The 21,599-nt window shown below is 48.9% G+C and overlaps 1 protein-coding gene across 2 annotated transcripts in view; it reads right to left on the bottom strand.

Moving 5' to 3' along the window:
- The window catches only part of SIL1 (SIL1 nucleotide exchange factor), a 69,818-nt gene extending 48,533 nt beyond the window's left edge, over positions 1-21,285 (bottom strand). The window contains exons 1-2 of one of the 2 annotated variants that reach the window (XM_033073468.1): positions 21,184-21,285; positions 18,918-19,053 (exon numbers count right to left, since the gene is read on the bottom strand). In XM_033073468.1, the coding sequence (XP_032929359.1) occupies positions 18,918-19,053; positions 21,184-21,285 (238 nt within the window). Of the gene's footprint in view, positions 1-18,917; positions 19,054-21,183 lie in introns of those variants that run through there. The other variant, XM_033073469.1, reaches the window with a different exon arrangement.
- Between the last annotated feature and the right edge of the window lie 314 nt (positions 21,286-21,599).

A 21,599-nucleotide genomic window follows, 5' to 3' on the forward strand; every position in this document is an offset into this window, starting at 1 on the left:
AGGGACAGAGATTCCTCCTCTTCCTGCCATTGCAGAGCAAAGCCCAAAGAGAGGAGTTCTGTCCTTACAGGATGAGCAACCATTTCACCCTGCAGCTTCTTGTGCCTCCCAGGACAGCCAGACACGATGGCCAAGCCACAGATGTGACAGAGGGTCTTCCAGAAGGGATGAATTGAGACTGAATGAAGAGTTCAAAGCACCTCAAGGAAACCAAGAAGTCTCAATCCTTCAGCTGGTTAGTTTATCTGACAAGCCCTTCTGTGACATTCCAAGCTATGTCAATAAATATCCTGTCAGAACAGTGATGTCCAAGTGGGACATCTCCCCCAACACTGATTTTGCTCCGTGCTGCAGTGGAGCAGGGACAGAACGATCTCAGATTCCTTCCAGCTTGCCAAGGGTGAAGGCGTGCCCTGTTCAACACCCAGCATTGCTGCTGGCAGCAAGGGCACTGCTGGGACAGCCCCAGAGCCACCCTGCTCTGACACACCCCAACAGCAAGGCTGCTCCTGCCCAGGCTCTCACAACTCCCAAAAGAGCAGCACTGCTGTCAGCTGGACTTGAACAGGGGCAGGGAAAGAGTTCTGCAATGGATTGGGCTGGAAGGGACCTTAAAGACCATCCAGCCCTCCTGCCAGGGGCAGTGATGCCACCCCAGGAGGGCTGATCCCATTCCAGTTTCTCATTTAGCAGGAATGACAGAAACCCAAGCCCAAACTGAAACTCAAACCTTAACCCTAACCCTAAACCTTAACCCTAACCCAAATCCCAACCCTAACCCTAAACCCTAACCCAAATCCTAACCCTAACCAAAACCCTAACCAAAACCCTAACCAAAACCCTAATCCTAAAACTAAACCCTAACCCCAAACCCTAACCCAAACCTTAAACCCTAAACCCTAACCATAAATCCTAACCCTAACCCTAAGCCCAACCTTAAACCCGAAGCCAAGCCCTCCTCACAAGCAGGGTTACAGGGACACACCCCCCCACAGGAACCTCTGGGAGAACTTTCTTGCACCTGTGATTTTTAATGCCAGCCTTGCTGCAATAACCACATCTTAAAGCAGCATCCATCAGGCCTCCAGCTCAAACACTTGTTTGGCTGAAAAGGGTTTTAGAGCCACTCTTTTGTCCCAGTGCTGAGAGATGTCTGTAATTTGTTCCTCTCAGCAAATAGAATGGAAACGTTTTTAAAACCATGCCAGAGTCCAACCCCTCCTCCTGTGATTCAATCCCCAGCCAGCAGAGAACAAAGCCTGGCAAGGAAGGGGCTCTCCATGGAGTAACCCTTGATTAGAGATGTGAAAGTTCCACTGGGCACTGGGCTGGCCAGTGCTCACAGCTGCCCCTTTTCCCTGGGCCAGGGCTCTCCTGTGGCACTGGGGTTGATGTTCTGCCAGCCCTGTGGCTGCCACCCACCCTGGCTGGCATCAGGATGATGATGGTGAGGATGAGAGGAATGTTGGATTTGTCTTTCCAAACAAGTTCTGGGTCTGCTGGTAGATAAAACCAGCACTGAGAGATAGAAACAATGGATTGATTCCACTGATTGATGAATGGAAAAGACATTTGCCTTTACAAACAAACTGCAGATTTGCTGAGAAATGACACTGGGTATTGGAAGATTAAAGAAATAATGAGGGGAAAAACCATGAATTCTATAAGAATTAAAAATGAAAAGGGAGGGTTGTACATCAGAGGGGAATCTCAGGTGTCAGGTGTTCTGGGAAATCTGTTCCTCTCAAGCACCTCAGCAATGGGGAAAGAGAGAGGGAAATTGGGATAAAAAGGAGGCTGAGTCCTCCAAAAATCTGAGATCCCAGGGGATAAGGGACTCCTCTGTCTCCTTTTTGGACATAAACCTCTGATGTTTGTGGGTTAATTTTCCTGACAAATGATGATGATGGTGATGATGATGGTGATGATGTGAACACTCCCCAGAGCTCAGCACACGAAGGGTGGCTGTCACACACAGGGCACAGCCTGGCTGCCAGGGGTGCCTGGCCAGTCTGGAAGTGATGGAAGAGAAGGTGGAGGGAGGCCAGGGAGGGTCCTGGGGAGGGAGGAGGGCTCAGAGAGAAATCAGTGCCTCCATCAGAAACTTCTGCTGATGAATCTGCTGCTGCCATGGGGAAATGCTTCTGTGGCAAAGAGCTCCTCCAACAAGTGCTCTGCACTCCCAGCTCCCTGCTCTGCCTTGCAGTGCAACAGCAGCAGACAGAGCAGGGAAAAGAGAAGCACAGGGCAGGAAGAAGAAGGGTTGTCCGTTTGTAGGGTGGGCACAACGTTTGTTTTCACCCTCCCAGCAAACCCTTCTGCTTCAGGCAGGCACTGCAGTGAGTTACCCCAGCCCTGGGGGCAGCAGCAGCCAAGTGCTCAGCATTCAATACAAGGCACTTGATTTATTTTTTTCTTCTGATACTGGGCTTGAAGTCTGTGAAGTGCAGCAGTTTAGAGAGTTTAATCCCACACAGGTCCCAGGAGAAGAAACAGAGAGACCAAAGGTATCCAGCCACACTCTGATATTTCATCTCTCAAACACAGCAGGCTGCAGGGACCCTGCAGTGACCTCTGTCTCACCACGTCCCCAAATCAACATCCATGAGAAGCTTATTTTAAAAAGCCAGTTTTAATCCCTCTCCAACTCACTACATTATTTATCCCCAAGCCAGTGCTACAGTCCATTCAATAATTGCCATCCCTCAGGTGCATTTGTTACTCCAGAAAGCCCATCTGGATGCTGAAGGCTTGGCTACACTCAGACATCAATGCAGGATGTGGGCAGAAAAGGACAAGGCAGCTGACCAGGAGAATTGAGAACCTGACAAAAGGAACTGAGGATGACATTAATTTTGTGGAATTTTAGGCATTTAATACCTTTTTGAGAGAGGCACCACTGGCTTCTTTACCATGATGGAGATCAGCATCATCAAGCACCGTGCCTCCCACATCTGTCACTCCCAGAGAGCCTCTCCTCTCTCTGTCACTCCCAGAGAGCCTCTCCTCCTCTCTCAGGGACTCTGAGATGGCCACCAAAGAACCTGGCACAGAAAGGCCAGGCAGGGAGGGACAACCCATCAGGACCAGGGTGACAATCAGGATGGTCATGGTTAATCATGGCTGGAAACGAGGAACTGAAGGCTGAAAGTGCACAACTTGAGGAGGGTAAAGGAGTAAAAAAAGTAATTTCACGATTATAAGCCGCACCATTTTGACTAAAATTTTGGTCTGAACCCAAAGTGCGGCTTATAATCAGGTGCGGCTTATATACGGACAAAGAATGAAAAGTTGCTGTTTTAGTTTGGAGGACAGGTGTCTGCTGAGAAAGGCAGGAACTTCTCTTTGAAATGGAGAATGTAAACTCCCTCCCTCCAAATTATTATAATTTTGAAATCAAGGGGCTTTCAGGCAAAGATATGGGAATTAGGAATAACAGTTCTTTACTAGGGAAATTAAAATAGAAATACAGTACTACAAAGAACAAACCCCAAACCCTGACACAGTCAGAGTACAACCTGACACCTGTCAGGCAGGGTGTTGGCAGCAGTCCCATTCCATGGTGGCTGCATCCTCCTGCAGTGACAGATGTGGCTCAGTTGGAGCAGTGCTCCTGTACAAGGTGCAGTTTCCCTCTAAAGGTCCAGGGGTGATGTGGAGAAATCCGGTTTCCCTCTGGAGTCCAGTGGAGAAAGGGGCTACCTTAGTGTCCCAAACCCTCTGTTTTTATTTTGGTAAGAAATGTTGGGCTCTTCCCCCTGGCTGGAGCAACTTCCAATGGGATGCAGTAATTTTATCAGTCACACAGTGGGACTCAATGGCCATGAGCAGAAAATGACTGGCTGGAGGAAGGATGGGTTGTGAAAAGATAAAGAACAATGCCCCACCTGGTTTCAATGGATGGGCCATTAGCAGAATATCTCCCATGGAGATAAGGATCACTGGCCCCACCCTCAACAGATGGTGATAGAACAGATACCTTTTATCACACTCTATATTGTAGCATGCGGCTTATAATCAGGTGCGGCTTATGTATGGACAAAGAATGAAAAGTTGCTGACACCCAGAAGTGCGGCTTATACTCAGTGCGGCTTATAATTGTGAAATTACTGTACTTTCCAGGGAGGATGGGAAGCTCAAGCTGTGTGTCACCCCTATCCCAGCCCCAGAGCATCCCCCAGAGCCTGGGGACACAGCCCTGCCCAGGTCACCTGCAGGATGGATGGGAAGCAGCCAGCCCCGCTGCCAGCCAGAGGGGGGATGAACACATCTGGATGATAAAAGCTGGAATGAGAAGATGCCTTGGAGATGGGAAAAATACATTTTGTTGTTTTGGTAAAATTTAAAAGGTTTAATAAAAAGATAATAGGAGATTCACATAAAGCAATGGGTTGAAATGGTTGGGCGCTTGGCAAGTTGTTAAGAGCATAGATTGTTTTGGGAATGCTTTTTAAAATATGTTTTATAATATACTAACTTGTTGCATATTTATAGTTTTTTATGCCTAGTTTAACTTTTTTTGAGAACTATTTAGCATGGCCACTTTTTGTGTTTGTATTTTTAGAGCATATGTGGTTTTTGGCTTGTGGTTTTAATTTTTTTTAGTTATTTTTTAATCTGGGTGGTGGTTTTGGCTTTTTGCAGTTGGTGAGTGTTGATAATTGTTGTGTTAGTTGCAGGGTTTTTATTACACATTTACAGGCTGTTATTTTAATTAGGCAGGTAGTTTAAGGATATTTTTTTTTAAAAAGTATGTTTAATTTTTGCTATTAGAAAAAAACTTCTATTTATACAGAAAAGCTCTTTTAACATTATACATATAGCATTTATTTTAATGAAAAGCCAACAATGTGTCATGCACTTCTAACAGAGAGCACGTTGGAAGAGCGTTTGAGAAGCTCCAGGTGAAAGCCTGGCTTCCCCAGTAAGGGACATCAGCCTAATTTCTGTCAGGAGAACTTGTCAACACTGCAGAATTCAAGACAGACACTAAAGATGTGTTTTATCTCACAGATAGATCACTGGGAGGGGAAGGAGCTGTGCCACACTTGGTTCACAGGGAAATAAATTGATGTTCTCCCCAGGCCTAATTGGTGGCTGCTGTTTTATAACACCACACTGTGAGCTGCTCACATTTCAGCAGTGTGCAGCTGAGAGCCGTGCCAAACCCACTGGGGGCTGCATTCAGGAACCCACAGGAACCCAAAGACACAGAGCTGGGCATCTTCCAGCCACACAGGAGCTGAGGTTTGGGACTGGGCCATGTCCTGAAGGGTCAGCTCCTTCTGATGGGGTTGTGATTTCAGGGCCAAGGGGAGAAAAACTGGTGGTAGAAGAAGAGAACTGGCTTTGCTTGCTCAGGACCACCAGCAGGAACTTGCTTAGCCTGGTTTTGAGAGATGCTCCATGGGGAGGCAATGGAATGGAAAGAGGAAAGAGGAAAAAGAGGAAAAGGATCCTGCAGCTTTAGGAAAGAGGTGATGAAAAGATGATCCTGCTCCCATCATTCCCACTCTGAGGAACTAAAACATTCCCAGGAGCTGGCATGGCTGCACACATCCCACATGCCAGCCTTGGAGCTGGGTTTGAGACATGCCCAAGATGATGCTGGTGCCAGGGCACAAAGGTTTGTCCCAGCCTTGCAGTGGAAAGTTGAAAATGCCCTGTTATTTGCAGTGGTTACAGGGAAATCAGAGCCATGTAACCTTGTCCCAGCCTTAGAACAGAAATCAGCTTGCAGAGGAAGCCTGGGGGAGGGCAGCAGGGCAGCAGGGTGGCTCTGCCCTGCCACGGATCCTGCACTTCCAGGAGAACTAAATCACTGCACCAGCCAGAAATGTCCCTGGGGAAGGAAATCCTCTCAAAGATAAATCAATAACTCAGTGTAATTTTAGCATGCAGCCAGGAGAATTTACATTGCCAGGAAGGCTGAGAACTCTGCCACAGAGCCAGAGCCACAGCATCACCAAACAGCCCTGCAGCAGGAGCTGGGGCTCTGAGTGTACTGTGCACAGCCACGAGCCTGGGCTCTGCGTTTTGGGAGCCCACAGACCCAAATCAGAGCAGCAGGGTGACACACACACAGCTCCAGGTCCTGCAGGGTGACACACACAGCTCCAGGTCCTGCAGTGACACACACACAGCTCCAGGTCCTGCAGGGTGACACACGCAGCTCCAGGTCCTGCAGTGACACACACACAGCTCCAGGTCCTGCAGTGACACACACACAGCTCCAGGTCCTGCAGGGTGACACACACAGCTCCAGGTCCTGCAGGGTGACACACACACACACACACAGCTCCAGGTCCTGCAGGGTGACACATATACCTCCAGGTGCTGCAGGGTCACACACAGCTCCAGGTCCTGCAGAGTGACACACACACACACACACACACAGCTCCAGATCCTGCAGGGTGACACACACACACAGCTCCAGGTCCTGCAGGGTGACACACACACACAGCTCCAGGTCCTGCAGAGTGACACACACACACAGCTCCAGATCCTGCAGGGTGTCACACGCAGCTAAAGCAGGCACAGGACAGAGGGGAGTGCTCCAGCCACAGCCTCCACCCCTGGCCAAGGGCTTCCCCACCCCAAGCCACCCTCAAAACAGCAGGGCAGGGATGTGCTGCAGCCCCCAGTGATTCATGAGACAGCAATTTACCTAATTATATTAATGCTAAGTACACTCAGACCAGTAAGTTCGAGGGAACTAATGACACTTCAGAGCACTGTTCAACACTGAGCAGCAACTCCAGCAAAAAGAGAAAAAACAAAGAAAAAAACCCCTGTCCCTAATTATTCAGTAGCTCTTCTCCCAGATTCTCAGGGTCAGCTTGGAGGAGAAGGTGGCCTGAATTATATTTTCGTTTCCAGAACATCAACAGAATTGCTAAGTGAGTTCCAGCAGCAAGGTCAGAGCCTGTCCATTGTTCTGCATGCCAGCCCTGTCCCTGTCCCCTGCCAGCAGTGCCACCTCTGAGCCCTCCTGCTCCTGGGGGCACAGGGCCAGCTCCTCTGCTGGTGTCTGTCCCCATCCCCAGGATGGATGGACAAACTGAGCTCTGGGGCACAGGACCAGCTCCCCTCCAGTGTCTGTCCTTGTCCCCAGCACAGACAGACAAACTGCCACAACCAGCTCCTCAGAAGCCAAGTGCAGCCTCCATGCCTGCAGGTCCAGGAGCCTGTTCAGGGTCAGCATGAGGAGCAAACAGCAGCTGAGGTTCCTGCACACCAAAACCACTCCAGCAGCTGGGGTTTCTGCACACCAAAACCACTCCAGCAGCTGGGGTTTCTGCACACCAAAACCACTCCAGCAGCTGGGGTTCCTGCACACCAAACCACTCCAGCAGCTGGGGTTTCTGCACACCAAAACCACTCCAGCAGCTGGGGTTTCTGCACACCAAAACCACTCCAGCAGCTGGGGTTTCTGCACACCAAAACCACTCCAGCAGCTGAGGTTACTGCACACCAAAACCACTCCAGCAGCTGGGGTTCCTGCACACCAAACCACTCCAGAATGCTGACACAGCCACAGCCCCTGGCAGGAATGGAGAGCTGGGAGTCCACACACACAGAGCTCTTCCACTGGCACAGCCCACCCAGAGCCATGGAAATATTTTGGAGCACCTGCTCTGGGCCACAGTTATGTCACTCCTCACAGGCTCCCTGGGTGCCACCAAGCTCTCACACAGATTGTGCCATCGGTGCTGATGTGCTCCAAGAGCCTCTGTCTGCAAATCCAACTTCACAGCAGTGTCAAATGCACTCTGGGCTTCTCTGTTACTTCATGGAGATTTGGATTTTTACAAGGGATGGAGGGACAGGACACAGGGAATGGCACACTGAGATGGGATTTTGGGCAGGAATTGTTCCCTGGCAGGGTGGGGAGGGGCTGGGATGGAATTCCCAGATTTGCTGTGATTGCCCCTGGATCCCTGGAGCAGCCTGGGACAGTGGAGGTGTTCCTGCCATGGCAGGGGTGCAATGGGATGAGCTTTAAAGCCCTTTCCAACCCAAACCATTCTGGGATCCAATGACTCTGCCCCTCTGAAATGCTGAGCTGTGCCAGCAGAGCTGCCCCAAAGGACAAGGTCCGTGCTTGAAGTGAAGGTGAATTATCACCACCCCACCAAAGCCAGGACTTGACTTGAGATGCTCCTCCAACACAGAACATGAGGCTGCCTGAGAAGCCAGGGCAGAAGAACATTGCCAAATTCACAAAACACGAAAGAGGAAACCCCCCAAGCCTCACTTGACCCCTGAGTCTGACTGAAAACCAAACCCAAACTCCATGAACAAGTTTGGTGTCTCAGGGCTGCACTCAGAGCTCTCCTGGTGCCTTCCAGGCTCAGCAGCAGCATCCAGGGAACTCAGTGATGATTAGGAAGACACATATGAAGTTATCCATCACAGAGCAACTTGTGTGCACTTAAATGTCCTGCAGTACAATCAGAAATCAATAGGAAGACGCAGAAACCTTCAACCACCCAGTAAAATATAAAGAACACTTGTAATATTGATTTTAAAAGCACCTCAGTGAAGACAGCTGAGAAGAAGCCTGAGAAAGCAAAGCAAAATGCCTGAATTGAAACCTCTTTTTTTTTTTTCCTCAAAAAGACATTAATAATGGATTTTCAATGCAAGTAGAAAAACTGAAACCCACACCAGATTCTCCTGGTAATAACAGCTTTCTGCAAAGCCCAGCTATTAATGTAGCAGGGACGTCCATCAATCAAGCACACAGAAAGTACTCTGAGAGCTAAAAACAGAGCATGCAAACATCTGCTTTTGGCAACTTAAATTTTGCCCTTAAGCACAAGGAACATAATAAATTACCAGGAGGTTGGGCTTGAACTTGTTTTCCTCCGTCCTGGACCTAAATGCTGAGGATAAGGATGAAGCTACACAAACAAACTGCTGCTGGGATTTGTCCTGACAAAAAAATGGGAGAAAGGAGCAGAGATTCATTTGTGTTTTCATTTGAAAACGCTGGTGGACAGCAAGCAGGGCTGTAGCATCTCCTTGTCTGCAGTTCAGGGAGCTCCTGTGAACCTTTTTCCATCTCCAGCATCCTCAGCACACCCCAGGCTGCTGGAGAGGTCCCACAGGGCAGTGACAAATGTGCCAGTGTGCTCCAAGGTGCCATGGCATCCCTCCTCACCAGCTCCTTCCCTGTTCCCACAGGAACTGTGGTGATTTTGGCAAGTCCTCAGTCTCCCAGATCCCACTTGGGGTCCATCCCACAGCCCAGCAAACCCCAGAAAAGCTGAATTTGCTTTTTGTGTCCCCACAGCTGCAGTGTATCCTTCCTTGTAAAGCACAGCAGGTCAGAGCAAGAACTGGAGATAACAAACACAATTTACTGATTCCAGCACAGGAGGCTGCAGGCATGGCTGCAACCAAGTCCTAATAAATTCTGAGGAGTGACACCATGAAATGGCATTATGGAAGGCTGTATTTATTGTCTCCCCATGCTTCCATCTCCAAGGTGCCACCTTACACTTAATAACAGTTTTCTCCCCAGCTGCCAGCTTGACAAACCCTGACAAGCTAATGGTGGGGCCAGCCCTCCCCCAGACACACAGCTCTGCTGACAGAACTGCCCATTAGCAATTAATAATATTAATAAACATTAATAAATGATGCAAGCAGTGCTGCCCCCGCCGTGCTGGCTCTGCAGGGCAGGGTTTTGTCCCTGGAAGTGATGCAGAGCTGCTCTGGGGTGGTACCTGCTGGGACAGGGGCATCCCTGCCCTGCAGCAGGAAGCAGAAAGCCAGCTGTGGGCAAGGCATCAGCACATCCCTGGGGAGAGCCAGGGGGACACAGAGATCCTCAGGGAGAGCCAAAGGTCTTTATGGAGAATCAGAGACTCTCAGGGAGAACCAGAGGTTCCCATGGAGAACCAGAGACACTCAGAGAGAAACAGAGAATCTCAGGGAAAGCCATGGAGAATCAGAAATCCTCAGGGAGAACCAGAGACACTCAGGGAAGACCAGAGATCATCAGGGAGAACCATGGAGAATCAGAGATCTGCATGGAGAGCCAGAGACACTCAGGGAGAACCAGAGATCCTTGTGGAGAGCCAGAGATCCTCAGGGAGACCCAGAGGTCCTTATGAAGAACCTGAGATCCTCAGGAAGAACCAGAGATCCCCAGGGAGGTCCATGGAGAACCAGAGATCCTCATGGAGACCCAGAGACCCTCATGGAGAACCTGAGACCCTCATGGAGACCCAGAGATCCCCATGGAGAACCCGAGATCCCCATGGAGAACCCGAGATCCCTGTCTCCTCGTGCAGAACGACAGGAAACCTCCCCACTCAGCATTCCCAGCTCTGCCCCACTGCAGTGTGCACCTCCATGGTCCCACATTTAGTTTTTGTTTTTCTGGAGCATGGTCTGCACTGAGTTCTTGTTCTCCCTGCTGGTGTTGTGTTCTAAGCCTGCAAGAAAATCAGCTTTGAGCTTCAGGCAGCGCCTTGGGCATGGATGGAGACTTGACAAGCACAGAGGTGCTGTTGCTCCATCCCTGCCTGCACCAAAGAAATCATGTGAACCATCTTTAGTCCTCTTCAGAATAAAAAAAAAAAAAAGACAACAAAAGCCACCATGAGATCTCCTGTCCTAAGAAAGGCACTGCCACCCAGTCCCTGATGGCTGAGGCTGGAAACACCTCTGGGATCAGCCCTGCCCAAGCTCCAGCCCTGTGTTCAGGAGCTCTGAGATGTCCCAGGACTCCACCAGCCCTTTTGTGGAGCTGGCTTGCTCCAGTCACCCTGCAGGAACCAGATTTTTCTGGGTGTAGGAAGTGTTTTCTGTATGTTTTTCCATGGAGGTGTCTTGGAATGGCAGCACAGCCAAGGGGACAGCAGCCACTCCTCCAGGTCCCCCTCAGCCAGGCTATAAATACAATAAAATATAACATAAATACCTTCAGTCCACCTGTAAAACCCATCACCCTCCTTACAGCTCCAGCTAATCCAGATACAGGCAGGGATAACAATTTCTGTGCATTATCTGCTGAAGAACAGGGAGATAACTGTAATTAGCAGCACCCTGGTTAGCAGGTGAAATGATAGTGTAATTAATGAAGATCAGGTGGCTTTGTTTCAGATAAGAAAAGCAGCAGATTCTATCAAAATGGAAATGCAGCTCAAAATCCAGCACTCAGAGGTGCTTTTAGAAACACCAGCAGCCCCAGATGCAGAGGTTTCTCCCTGAATGACACATCCTAAAAATAACACCTGGTCTGGGGCTAACATGTAAATTGTTGATTAGATGTATTAATTCACACCCTGCAGTGCTGGGAGAGGCTCCCAGCTCCCTGCTCCTCCTCTGGCTTTGCAGGATCACAGGCACATTGCTGTTCTTGCCTCTTGCAAGGACTCTGCAACCCTGGGAGCTCTCCAGCAGCAATTCCAAGTGACAGGCTGCAAACATTCATTCTGCATTCAGATAACATCCTGCTGCAAGTGAATGACCCAAGCAAAACTTCCTGCAGTCTTTAGGAGCAGGCAGAAAAATCAGAAGAGAGGAAAAGGAATCTCTGGACTGAAGAAAGATCTTTTGAATCAGAAATGTTGCCCCTCATTAGAATTTCCACCAGCACCACCCTTACTCCTTCCAAAATGTAAACACATAATAAAAAATTAAATATTAATCTGGTGTGGAAGAGTTCTTCCAATAAACAGGAATTAGTTCTACAAAACATCAGGACAGACCCAAGGAGATTACATTTCTTTGCCCAGCTTTTTCTGGTGAAGCAGGGCTGGGAAAACAGAGCCATATTTATTTTTTAACTCAGAAGCTTCCTGAGGATGCTCAAGGAAGCAGCTCCAGTAAAGCAGAGCCATTTGTCTCAGTGTGCGTTCAAGTAAGAACAAATGCAAAACCAGCTTCTAGACCTCAAGGAACATCAAATAGCTTTTTAATTTATGTCCCAAATTCCCTGCAGATTCTGAAATGAACAGAGGGCAGGGTTCAGAGAAAATGCCTCGCTCAGCCAAGGCAGCTGGATGGATATTCTGAGTTTTCCTCAGAGGAGCAGAGGTGCTTTTACACCAGAATGGAGCAGGCTCAGCACGTGGCTCTGGAAGGATCTGTGGAAAAGCAGACCTGTTGCTTGTGTGACACTATAAATAAATGTATGGAAAATTGAATAGCCTAAGAAAGAAAAAGGGGAAAAAAAACCAAAAAAAAGCAAGCTGGAGCCCCATCTGAGCAAGAGCACAATTTGCAGACAAGAAGTGTGAAGGAGCAGGTGCAATATTCCTCACAGGAGGAAAATCTGACTGTGCTGACTGCCTAAAAACCCTCTGACCTTGTCCTTGCCCATCCAGAATCAGCTCTGGGGAGGTTTCAGTGAGCCAGGCCTTAGCCCATGGGGGAAAGTGCAGGGAGGAAGGGCCTGAGCAAGACCATGCAAAATACTCCCTAATTATGAGAACTGTGGTTTAGGGATGTGCATGATCCAGCAAATACAGGAGAGTGGGCTGAGAACACAATGTCTGCAAGATATCTACAGGCCAGGGTTTAATTTATGAAATGACAGAATAAAGTTGACAAATTTTGGGGAAGAAAATTAGAAATAATTTCTGCAGGAATGCCTGAGCCCCAGAGCTGCCAGAGCCTGTGGTCAATCCCATCCTGCAGTGCTTGTCCCACACAAGATCACATATTTGAAGCCTGAGGGACTTGCTGTGATTTTGTTAGAGCAAACCTCCAGAACTGTTTCAGGGACCCTGGGACCCAAGGCCCACGTTTTGAAAACATGTTCAATACCCAAGGAAAATGCTGGAGCCTGGTGTGCCTTGCTGGCTTTGGAAGGAGGAGGGATGACAGCCAAACTGGAAATTCAAGATAACCCAGGCTGGAGGCACTGCCAAAACACTTTAGAGGAGGGAAAACATTTTTCTTCCAAAGCACTGCTACAAGCTTGAAATAAATGTGCAGACTGTTAGATAAAGACAGAGATAAAAATAGGGCTGTTATTAAATACCTCTTCTTTAATGAGGTTCATCCTTCTAAACAGCCACGAGAAGGTTATTAGAGTTATTGCAGAAAATACAGCCTGCTTGCACACAAAAACCAGAGCTAGGTATTCCTCATCACCCAGCACTCATTTAAGCACTCTCAGCACCCCCAGCTTGGCAGGGAGGAGAGAAAAGAAAGGAATGAGAGATGTCTGCTCTGGGAAGCAGTGTCTCTTCTTTCAAAGCACTTCTCCCCCACCAAACAATGTAAATTTAACCACGGGAATGATTCCCACTGCTGCTGTCTGCTGCTCTTACACCACCAGCAGCCTGAGCATCATTAAAGAGAAGTTTGAAATTATTCTGAAAGCTGCAGCTTAGCCTCCTCTGTTGCACTAAAGGCACTGCTTGGCTCTCAGCACCTCACCCCCTGGTTTATGACCACTCCAGATGACCTGGAATACCCTGCAGGGCTCACAATTCCACAAACCACTGGCAGGGGTCATGGCTTGGCTGGTGCAAACACAGCACTGCTGCCTTGTTTTGGCAGCCCAGCCCATGGCTGCGTGTCAGAGGAGCTGCAGAATTTATTCTGGCTGCTCAGAAGCACAGATAGGTTTTGGCAGAAGGAGCAAAAGCCTTTTGTAACCAGTTTGTGCCATGAAATCAGTAACATCAGGCCAGTTAGGGCCAGGACTGACCTGGCACACCAAAAACCCACTCCAAGCCCACTTTGCTACTAAACCTGAGCAATCCCAGCAGCACATGTAGGGCTTCTTCCCACTACACCAGTGCCATTTCCACGTCTGGAAACCACAGAAGAGAAGTTTTACCTGCATTTGAGGGGCAAAAACTGGCTCCCAGTTCATTAGAGAAATGCTGAACCCGAGCTGCAGGGAGGGACGCTTGTGCTGTGTCCCCCTGTCCAGAGCTGGCACCCTCCAAACTCTCCCTGCTGGAGCAGAACCCCCTGTCCCAGCATCTCCTGAGCCCCAGTCCTGGCTTTTCATCCTTTCCCCAAGCAGGAGCAGGGTATGGAGGACGTGCTTGGTGTGCCTGGCACTGCCCCACTGCTGCCAAGGAGCTGGAATTGGGCACAAGGCACAGTAGGGACACTGTTCACCCCGGGATGTGAAGGTGAGAGGCAAGGGAAAGCCCCTGAGGGTAGGAAGCTGAGAGAGCAGCTGGCAATAAAAAGGACAGGCAAAGGTACATTTAGGAGATGAAAAGCCTCCTGTGCAAGAGGTCAGATTGAAAACAGGCAGACGGAGAGCTACCAGGGACCAGAACTCAGCTCCCAAGCACTGAACATTTGTGATCAAGTCAGCCTGGCCTTTGCTACCTGCTGGAATCATCCTCCAGCTCTGCTGTCACTGGTCAGACAAGATTAAAACAACTCCAGAGTCGAGATTTCCCCCCTCTGCACATCACTAACAACTCGTTTTATAAATTAAGAGAAGAAGCATTTCATCTAGTATAGATGAGGTTTTAAAAATTCCATTTGCCTTCCCTCTATATGCAAATCTGTGCTGATCTGATGAGGCTCCCATTTCCTGGATTAGACATGTCAAACTTTGCAAAAATGAGCATACCCTGGTGGTTTCACTCTGTATTTCACAGCCCTCCCCTGACCATGCTGCCAGAAATACTTCAGAGCTTGCCCACCAGTGCCTGAGCTGGGTCCAGGTCAGTGCAAAGCCAGTGGACAGTGATTAATTCAGCACAGCAGTGAGAAGGGGTGGACACCCCAGTGAGCAGCAGGACACACAGACCAGTGTAAGGGAACCCTCAGCAGCACCACAGGACTGCTGAGCCCAAGGAGTCCCTCCTGCCTCCATCCTCCCCCAGCTTTAAGAACCTTTTCTCAGCTTAAAGTAGTGCTGGCTCATCTGGCCTCCAAAATCTCCTGGGCAATAAAACTGGACTGAGCCATTCCCCACCCTCAGTCCTGCTCTCTCCACAGCAAATCCTCCAAAGCAGCCTCTGAAAACACCTCCCCAGCGTGGCTGCCTTGAGAACTGTGCTCCCACAGGTGTAAAACCTTGTTTGAGCAGCAAATGAGACAGGAGAAGACCTGTGACAAGCAGGAGCAGCAAAGATAGCCTGAGGATGCTGGGGAGCTGCAGCCATGGATATTTAAATGCCAGGCAATGGATCAGTGGCTCCCTGCTGAACAGAAGATGGTTTCATCTCTGCAGAAGCAGCACCAACAGCATGTTCACATCAGCTTCACTCTGGCAGCCTGAGCAGCTATGGCTCCTTGGTTTTTAACTGTGATAGAATCAGGCACTCCAGGAAATTATTCTGGGCAGCACGAACGCTGGGGAGCCACTGCAGGTCCAGCTCTGCAAGGCAGAGCTTTAAGCACAGCTGAAGGTGCAGCCAAGCTCCCAGCTCTGCCCTGAGACATCCATGAAAACCCCAGGGAGATGCAGGCTCTGCTCCATCCCTCCAGCACTGCAGAGCAATCTGTAAATATTTGGATATTTTTGGGCAGAGCAGGTCCTCACTTGTCCATCTGGATTGGAAACTGGACTCGTTAAGTCCCAACTGTCAGCTGGAAAACCTGCCAGAGGGTTTCTGCCACATCAGGGAGCAGCAGAGTGCAGAGCAGAGCCCTGTGCAGCCCCAGCTCTCCCCTCATCACTGCTGGGGGTGATTAATACCCTTTTCCTTTCCCAATTAAACCCCTGCCTCTTCTATCCTCTTCCTTCACAGCAAAGTCTTCCCAGAGCAGCCACTGCTGGGTGGGAAATTTCCCATCCTAATGCTGGGTGGGAAATCTGCTGCTCAGTGATACGATGGTCAGAGCAGTCCAAATCTCAATCATCAGGAATGCTGAACAAATTATTGGGAAATTTGGTGTCCAAGTAACAAAAGTAAAAAGAGCTCCAGCTCCTAAGGGTGCTATCACTGGAGAAAGTGAATTCTGCAAGGAAAAGGCAGAGGAAGCACAACTTCAAACAAACTCTGTGTGTGCGGTGGAACAGTTCCCTGCCCATGAGGAGGGTGTGACCATTCAGAGGACACTGCAATCCCACTCACAAACCCCAAAAATCCTGCAGGCTCCTGTGGACTCCAACCACAGCAGAGGGAAAAGCCCCACAGATGATGCCAAAAGCCACAAGCAGAGGTGCTGGGAGCCTTTCAGAGGCCCCTCCAGGCTGAGCCCTGCACCTGGTGCATTATTCAGTGCCAGGTGAGAGAGAAGCAAAGAGTGTTAAAGGGCTTTGGGAAGTTTCACCAACCTTCCCAGAGCCGTCAGCTCGGGCTGCCTGGCAGAAGAGACAACTGATCTTGCTTCCAGATCACAGGCAGCACAGCTCTTAGGGCAACTGTCTGTGTGTGTTTGCATCCAGCCACCTCCAGCAGCTTGAAGTGTGCTCCAAGTGCAGGGAAGCACTTGATCAAAATCCAGCTCACACTGTAGACAGCGAGGAACAGGCGCCCAAAGCGTTGCAGATACAATGAAAATCGAATTTGGGGGGTTTGACAGGTTACAGGTTGATGACACTGCTGCAGCCTCGCTGGAAATGTGGATTGATGCAATTAGCAACAGGGAACTAGAAACTCAGCAGAGGAACACTGGGAACACATCTATAAAAGATGAGCTGCTGCACCATTGTAGAGAAGCACAAAAGTCCTGTGTGAGCTCAGAACAAGTTGAAACAGGAGTGAGATGGGGAAACACAGCTCCAAACTCCCTCCCAGCACTCAGAACTGCAGATCCAGATTTTAATTCAAACATTTGCTTCCCCCAGAGAGGCTGGCCCCATTTGCCAGGGGGATGCAGGGGAGAGGGAGTCCTGTCCTGGAGAGATGGGCAGCACAAGGCAAACTCCTGAGCCAGCCCAGCCAGGCCCTGCTCAGCTGCCAGGGACTAAAACCACATGGAGAGCATGGCAAGAAGCAGAACCAGTGGATGAGACCCTGCCAAGATGCTGGCTCTGCTGCAGGACCAAAAGGAGCATCCTTGTGCAGCTCCTGCCCAACAGAGCTGGGAAAGCCTCGGGGCCAGGGCTGTGGGATGGGCTCATGCTGGCACCAGGGTCCCCAGCCTGGGCTGACACGTGCTGAAGGTGACAGGAATGAGGGATTTGTTTTTCCAAACAAGCTGTAGGTCTGCTGGTAGAGAAAACCATCATCGAGAAATAAAAGAAACAGTGGGATGGATTCCTCTGACTGATGAATGGAAAAAGATGTTTGCCCTTACAAACAAACTGTAGGTTTTCTGAGAAATGAAACTGGGCATTGGAAGATGAAAGAAGCAATGGGGAAAACCCATAAATTCTGTCAGAATTAAAAGGGAGGATTGTGCATCAGAGGGGAATCTCAGGTATCAGTATTTGGGAAGTCTGAGCCTCTCAAGTACCTCAGCAATGGGGAAAGAGAGAGGGAAATTGGGATTAAAAGGAGGCTGAGTCCTCCAAAAATCTGAGAGATCCCAGGGGATGCCCCATGGCCTCTCCCTTTATTCAAATAAAGTAAAGGGACTCCTCTGTCTCCTTTTTGGACACAAACCTCTGGTGTTTGTGGGTTAATTTTCCTGCCAGAGGTGTGAGTGCCAATCCTCACTGGGATTTCACCCAGAGGAGCCCCCAGGAGACAGAAACCCAGGCTGGCAGTGCAGACCAAGGCAGGCTCCTCTCTGTGCCACATCCCCAGGGATCTGCAGCAGCCAGAGCAGGAGGCAGGACACCATTTAAGCCTTGACAAGAGTACCCAGAATTACTCTCTGTGAATGCTGACAAGCTCCCCACTTCCTCTGCATGTGCCCAACATGGAATAACTACAAAAAGCAAGTGGAAAAAGGCACCCAGGCAGTGGAGAAGGTGCTTGTGAGCAAACCCTGCCATGAGGTTTCTCATGATTGCAAGTGTGTACATGTTCTGCTGCAACAAAGCTGGTGGGGATGTGCCAGGCTGAATAATGAGCAGGGACACCACATGCCTTCCATACATAATGGTGCAGAAATGGAACAGAAGTGTACACTGCAGCTCTGTGGAACACAGGGGCTTTTGTAGCCATTCGTGTTATACAAAGATTTACACTTGGAAAAGTCATTCTGCTATATCTGGCAGGAATTTCAAGAAAAATGGAACCCACACTTACTCATTCAATGCTAACAGCAAGCACAGGATAAGCTCTTAAATTCAGAGCACTTTATAAAAATTAATTACTACTTAGTTCACCCTTGTGAGGTGGGAAGGTATTACACCTGCATATACATGAGGACACTGAAGCACAAGTGGATTAAACAGCTCCTTCAGGACCCCAAAGCCAGGCTAATTGTTGAAATATGTATGCACACGTGTACCTGGGTGTGTTTGAATGGGTTTGGCCCTTCCAGAGCCTTCCCAGCACACGGAGGCTCTGCTGGGCTTCTCTCACCACACAGTCCCAGGCACATCTAATGAAAGACAGCAACCCAAAGAAAGGCAAGAGGGTTTTTTGTGGTTTTCAAACCACAAAAAATGGATGGAAATAAAAGCTAGCTTTCAAACAGCTGAGGAACAGAAAAGCCATTGTTAAAAAGCTGTGCAGTGCTCCAGTGACAGCTCCTAATCAGCTTCCACTGAGCAGCTCCACACCGGGGCACAGCAGAGCTGGGAATCCACGTGCCAGCAAATGTTATAAAACCTGGTCCTGGATAAATGAAGAGAGAAGGGGCTCTGGAGGCAGTGATAGGGGCTGGGGGCTGTCACAAGGGGCTGAAAGCCCCAGAGCCAGCACTCCCTTCACTGGATGTTTCCCCACATCCTGCATCCCCTGCACTAGGGCACCAATCCCTTCTCTGGGAGTGAACACCAGCAAACCAGCAAAAAACCAAGTGAACAGCACACATTGTCATGGGAACAAAGGGGCTGGAGTGGCTGCAAGGCTCCTGTCAGGGCAGCCAGGGGCTTCCAGAGGGAGGCTAAAATTAGCCAGAGCAGTTACCTGCACGCAGGGTTTGCCACTGATCCGTGGGGTGAAACACTTCCAGGTCCTCGGGATCAGCGTCATCCTCTGTCACCAGCTCCTCCCCACTGGCATCTTTTATGTCTCTCTCTTCTATTTTTGTAAGGGCAAACTCCTTTTGGAGAGAAGAGATTCAGCTCATTAGCAATTGCATCTGGGTAATTTAGTGCTGGCTGAGAATACAAAATTTTTTCCCTCGCCAGCAGATTTTTTTTTTTTTTTTGACATCCGAGATTCTTTCCACATGGTTAAATTTAGATTTAAAGTATATTAAAGGTTAAACATGCATAAGTAGCATGACATTTGTGCTGAACAAAGCAAGGCAGCTTATTTCCCATTCCAGAGCAGGTTGCAGGTTTCAAACCAGCTCTCCCAGAGCCTCACCTGTATTTCAGTCAGAGGCAGGAGCCCTGGCTATTATTAGGATTGTGTAACGTTGTGAGACCCCATTTTACCTTGCCTAAAAATATGTCAAACTTTTAACTTTTTCAGCTGAAATTTTCCACACGAGTGGAATGCCTCAAGGCTTGTTGGTTGGTTTGGGTGTTTTTTGTTGGGATTTTTTTTCTTCCTCTTAAATGCACTTATTTCAGGCTTGGAGAAGATTTCAGCTAAAATAGTTCAGCTATTTCCAAAATAGGACACGGGGAAGAAACACACCGAGTTGCCCACACAATACAAATGTGAGGATCCTCTTCTGCACCCGCTCCCAGTGTTCTCCAAGCCTTTTAAAACAATGATTTGGGATTTATTCACCACCTCTATGGCAAGTGCAGCACGAGGCTGGCAGAGCTGTGGGACAGAGCAGCCAGCACGAGGGGTTTGATGTTCCACCAAGGGAAGAATGGGAGAGAACAGCAGCAGAAAAAAAAACCAAAAAATATCCTTGCTGTGAGGAAAAGCTTGCTGTTCAATGGAAATCCTCCCCAGAGAGCTGGTGGGAGTCCCATAAAACTCCTGAGAGTGCACAGTAATGGCCTGAACTGTCACACCAGGCTCTGCCTCCAATAGGAACAGAAGAACTGGTCCAGGCTCGTCATCCCCACAGCTCAGTGCCTGCTGAAGGGAATATTTTCAGCTTCTGAGATCACCAATTCAGTCACCACTGAAGAATTTGAGATAACCACCCCACAGGGAATGATTAGTCCTAATTGTTGGCAATTAGAATAGAGTTACAGCTCACTCCATGAAGTGTTTGGATATTAATCCTTAGGATGTTTTCACAGGGAAAAACGTGAGTAAATTCAGAGGTGAACTGGAAATTCTGGGACACGTTCTGCCTTCGGTTCTTCCACTCTTTGGGGAAAAAAATGCATGCACATTTTCTGTCAGAATTTGGATGGTCTGCATATAAATATCCATTTCCAGCCTGGAAGAGTCTTTTTGAGCAGCAGAAATGTCAACCTGAGCAAAACAGGCACGGCAGCAATGACAGTGTGGATGCGGTGGCACTTGGGGACGTGGGCTGGTGTGGCCCTGGCAGGGCTGGGGTAGAGGCTGCACTCAGTGATCAGAAAGGTCTCTGACAGCCTAAAAAATTCCTCAATTCCACGATTGTGGGAACACATAAAGATGGCTGAAAAACCTACAGAATGTTTTTATTTCAGCTGTGGGGAGGGACTGCAATTCCAGAAAATGCACGAGAAACCAGATCTGCTTTTGCTGAGCGCATCGGGGCTTGGAATTGTTCAGATCATAACAAATGGTTAAAGCTCAGGAACAATCACAGCCATAAAAACCCAGGTTGTGCAGATGAAAATCAATGTTAACATTTTCCCAGCCAAGACTCAACAGGACTAAAGAAGAGTGAGTGGAGCAGCTCTTAGCTGATTTCCAGGGCTCTGTGATTATCCAAGAGGGAGTTAGTGATACAGGCTATTGTAAATTTACCACCAGCCCTCCCAGAGCTGCCTCTGCTCAAACACATAATGGAGACAGCTGATGTTTACCAGCTCTGCCCAGGAAAAGAGCTGGGGTTTAAATGCTCAGTAAGGATAAAAGGATGTGACTTGGTTCATTTAAGTGTTGCTGTCACTGCCTGGCCACAGTTGCTTTGCAATGCCCCATTTTCATTAACATTTTGAGCACCACACAAGCAATTCTTCATTCTTCATTTGCTTTGTCTTCATCCCTCAAGCAGGAGAAAGAGGTTTCCTGAAGAACAATGGGCATTTCCTTGAAGGCATAAAGCATGCAAGTTTTTTAATAAATTTATGTTTATTAAGCAGGATCAGCCAAAACTTACGGTCACTCTGTGGCTGAGGCTGGAGCAGGAGAAGAGCAGGGAACCCAGCAGCAGCAGGCTGACCCTGGTTGTGGTGGGGAGGAGCCCAGCCCAGCCAGACATTGCCACCAGCCTGAAATGCAAAGCAAAACAAACACAACAGTATTTTTAAATCAATTTTCACAGGTTACACGACACTTTGCAGCATGGGCTCAGGGGTGTGACACAGCACAACAGCTCCAGGTGTGACACAGGGCTGCTGGGGGCTCACTGCTGATGGGCTTTGTGACAGGTAATGCCCAGCTCCTGATTCTGACCCCACAGGGGATGAGATCTCTCCTGGAAAACACAGGTTTGTTTAAAATCACCGTGTCAGTGCATGGATGACAACTACAGGGGAAAATAAAAAGCAGTGCAATCCTGTGAAGGCTTTTTCT

Source organism: Catharus ustulatus, chromosome 15 (assembly GCF_009819885.2).
Source record: "Catharus ustulatus isolate bCatUst1 chromosome 15, bCatUst1.pri.v2, whole genome shotgun sequence".
Lineage (NCBI taxonomy): Eukaryota > Metazoa > Chordata > Aves > Passeriformes > Turdidae > Catharus > Catharus ustulatus.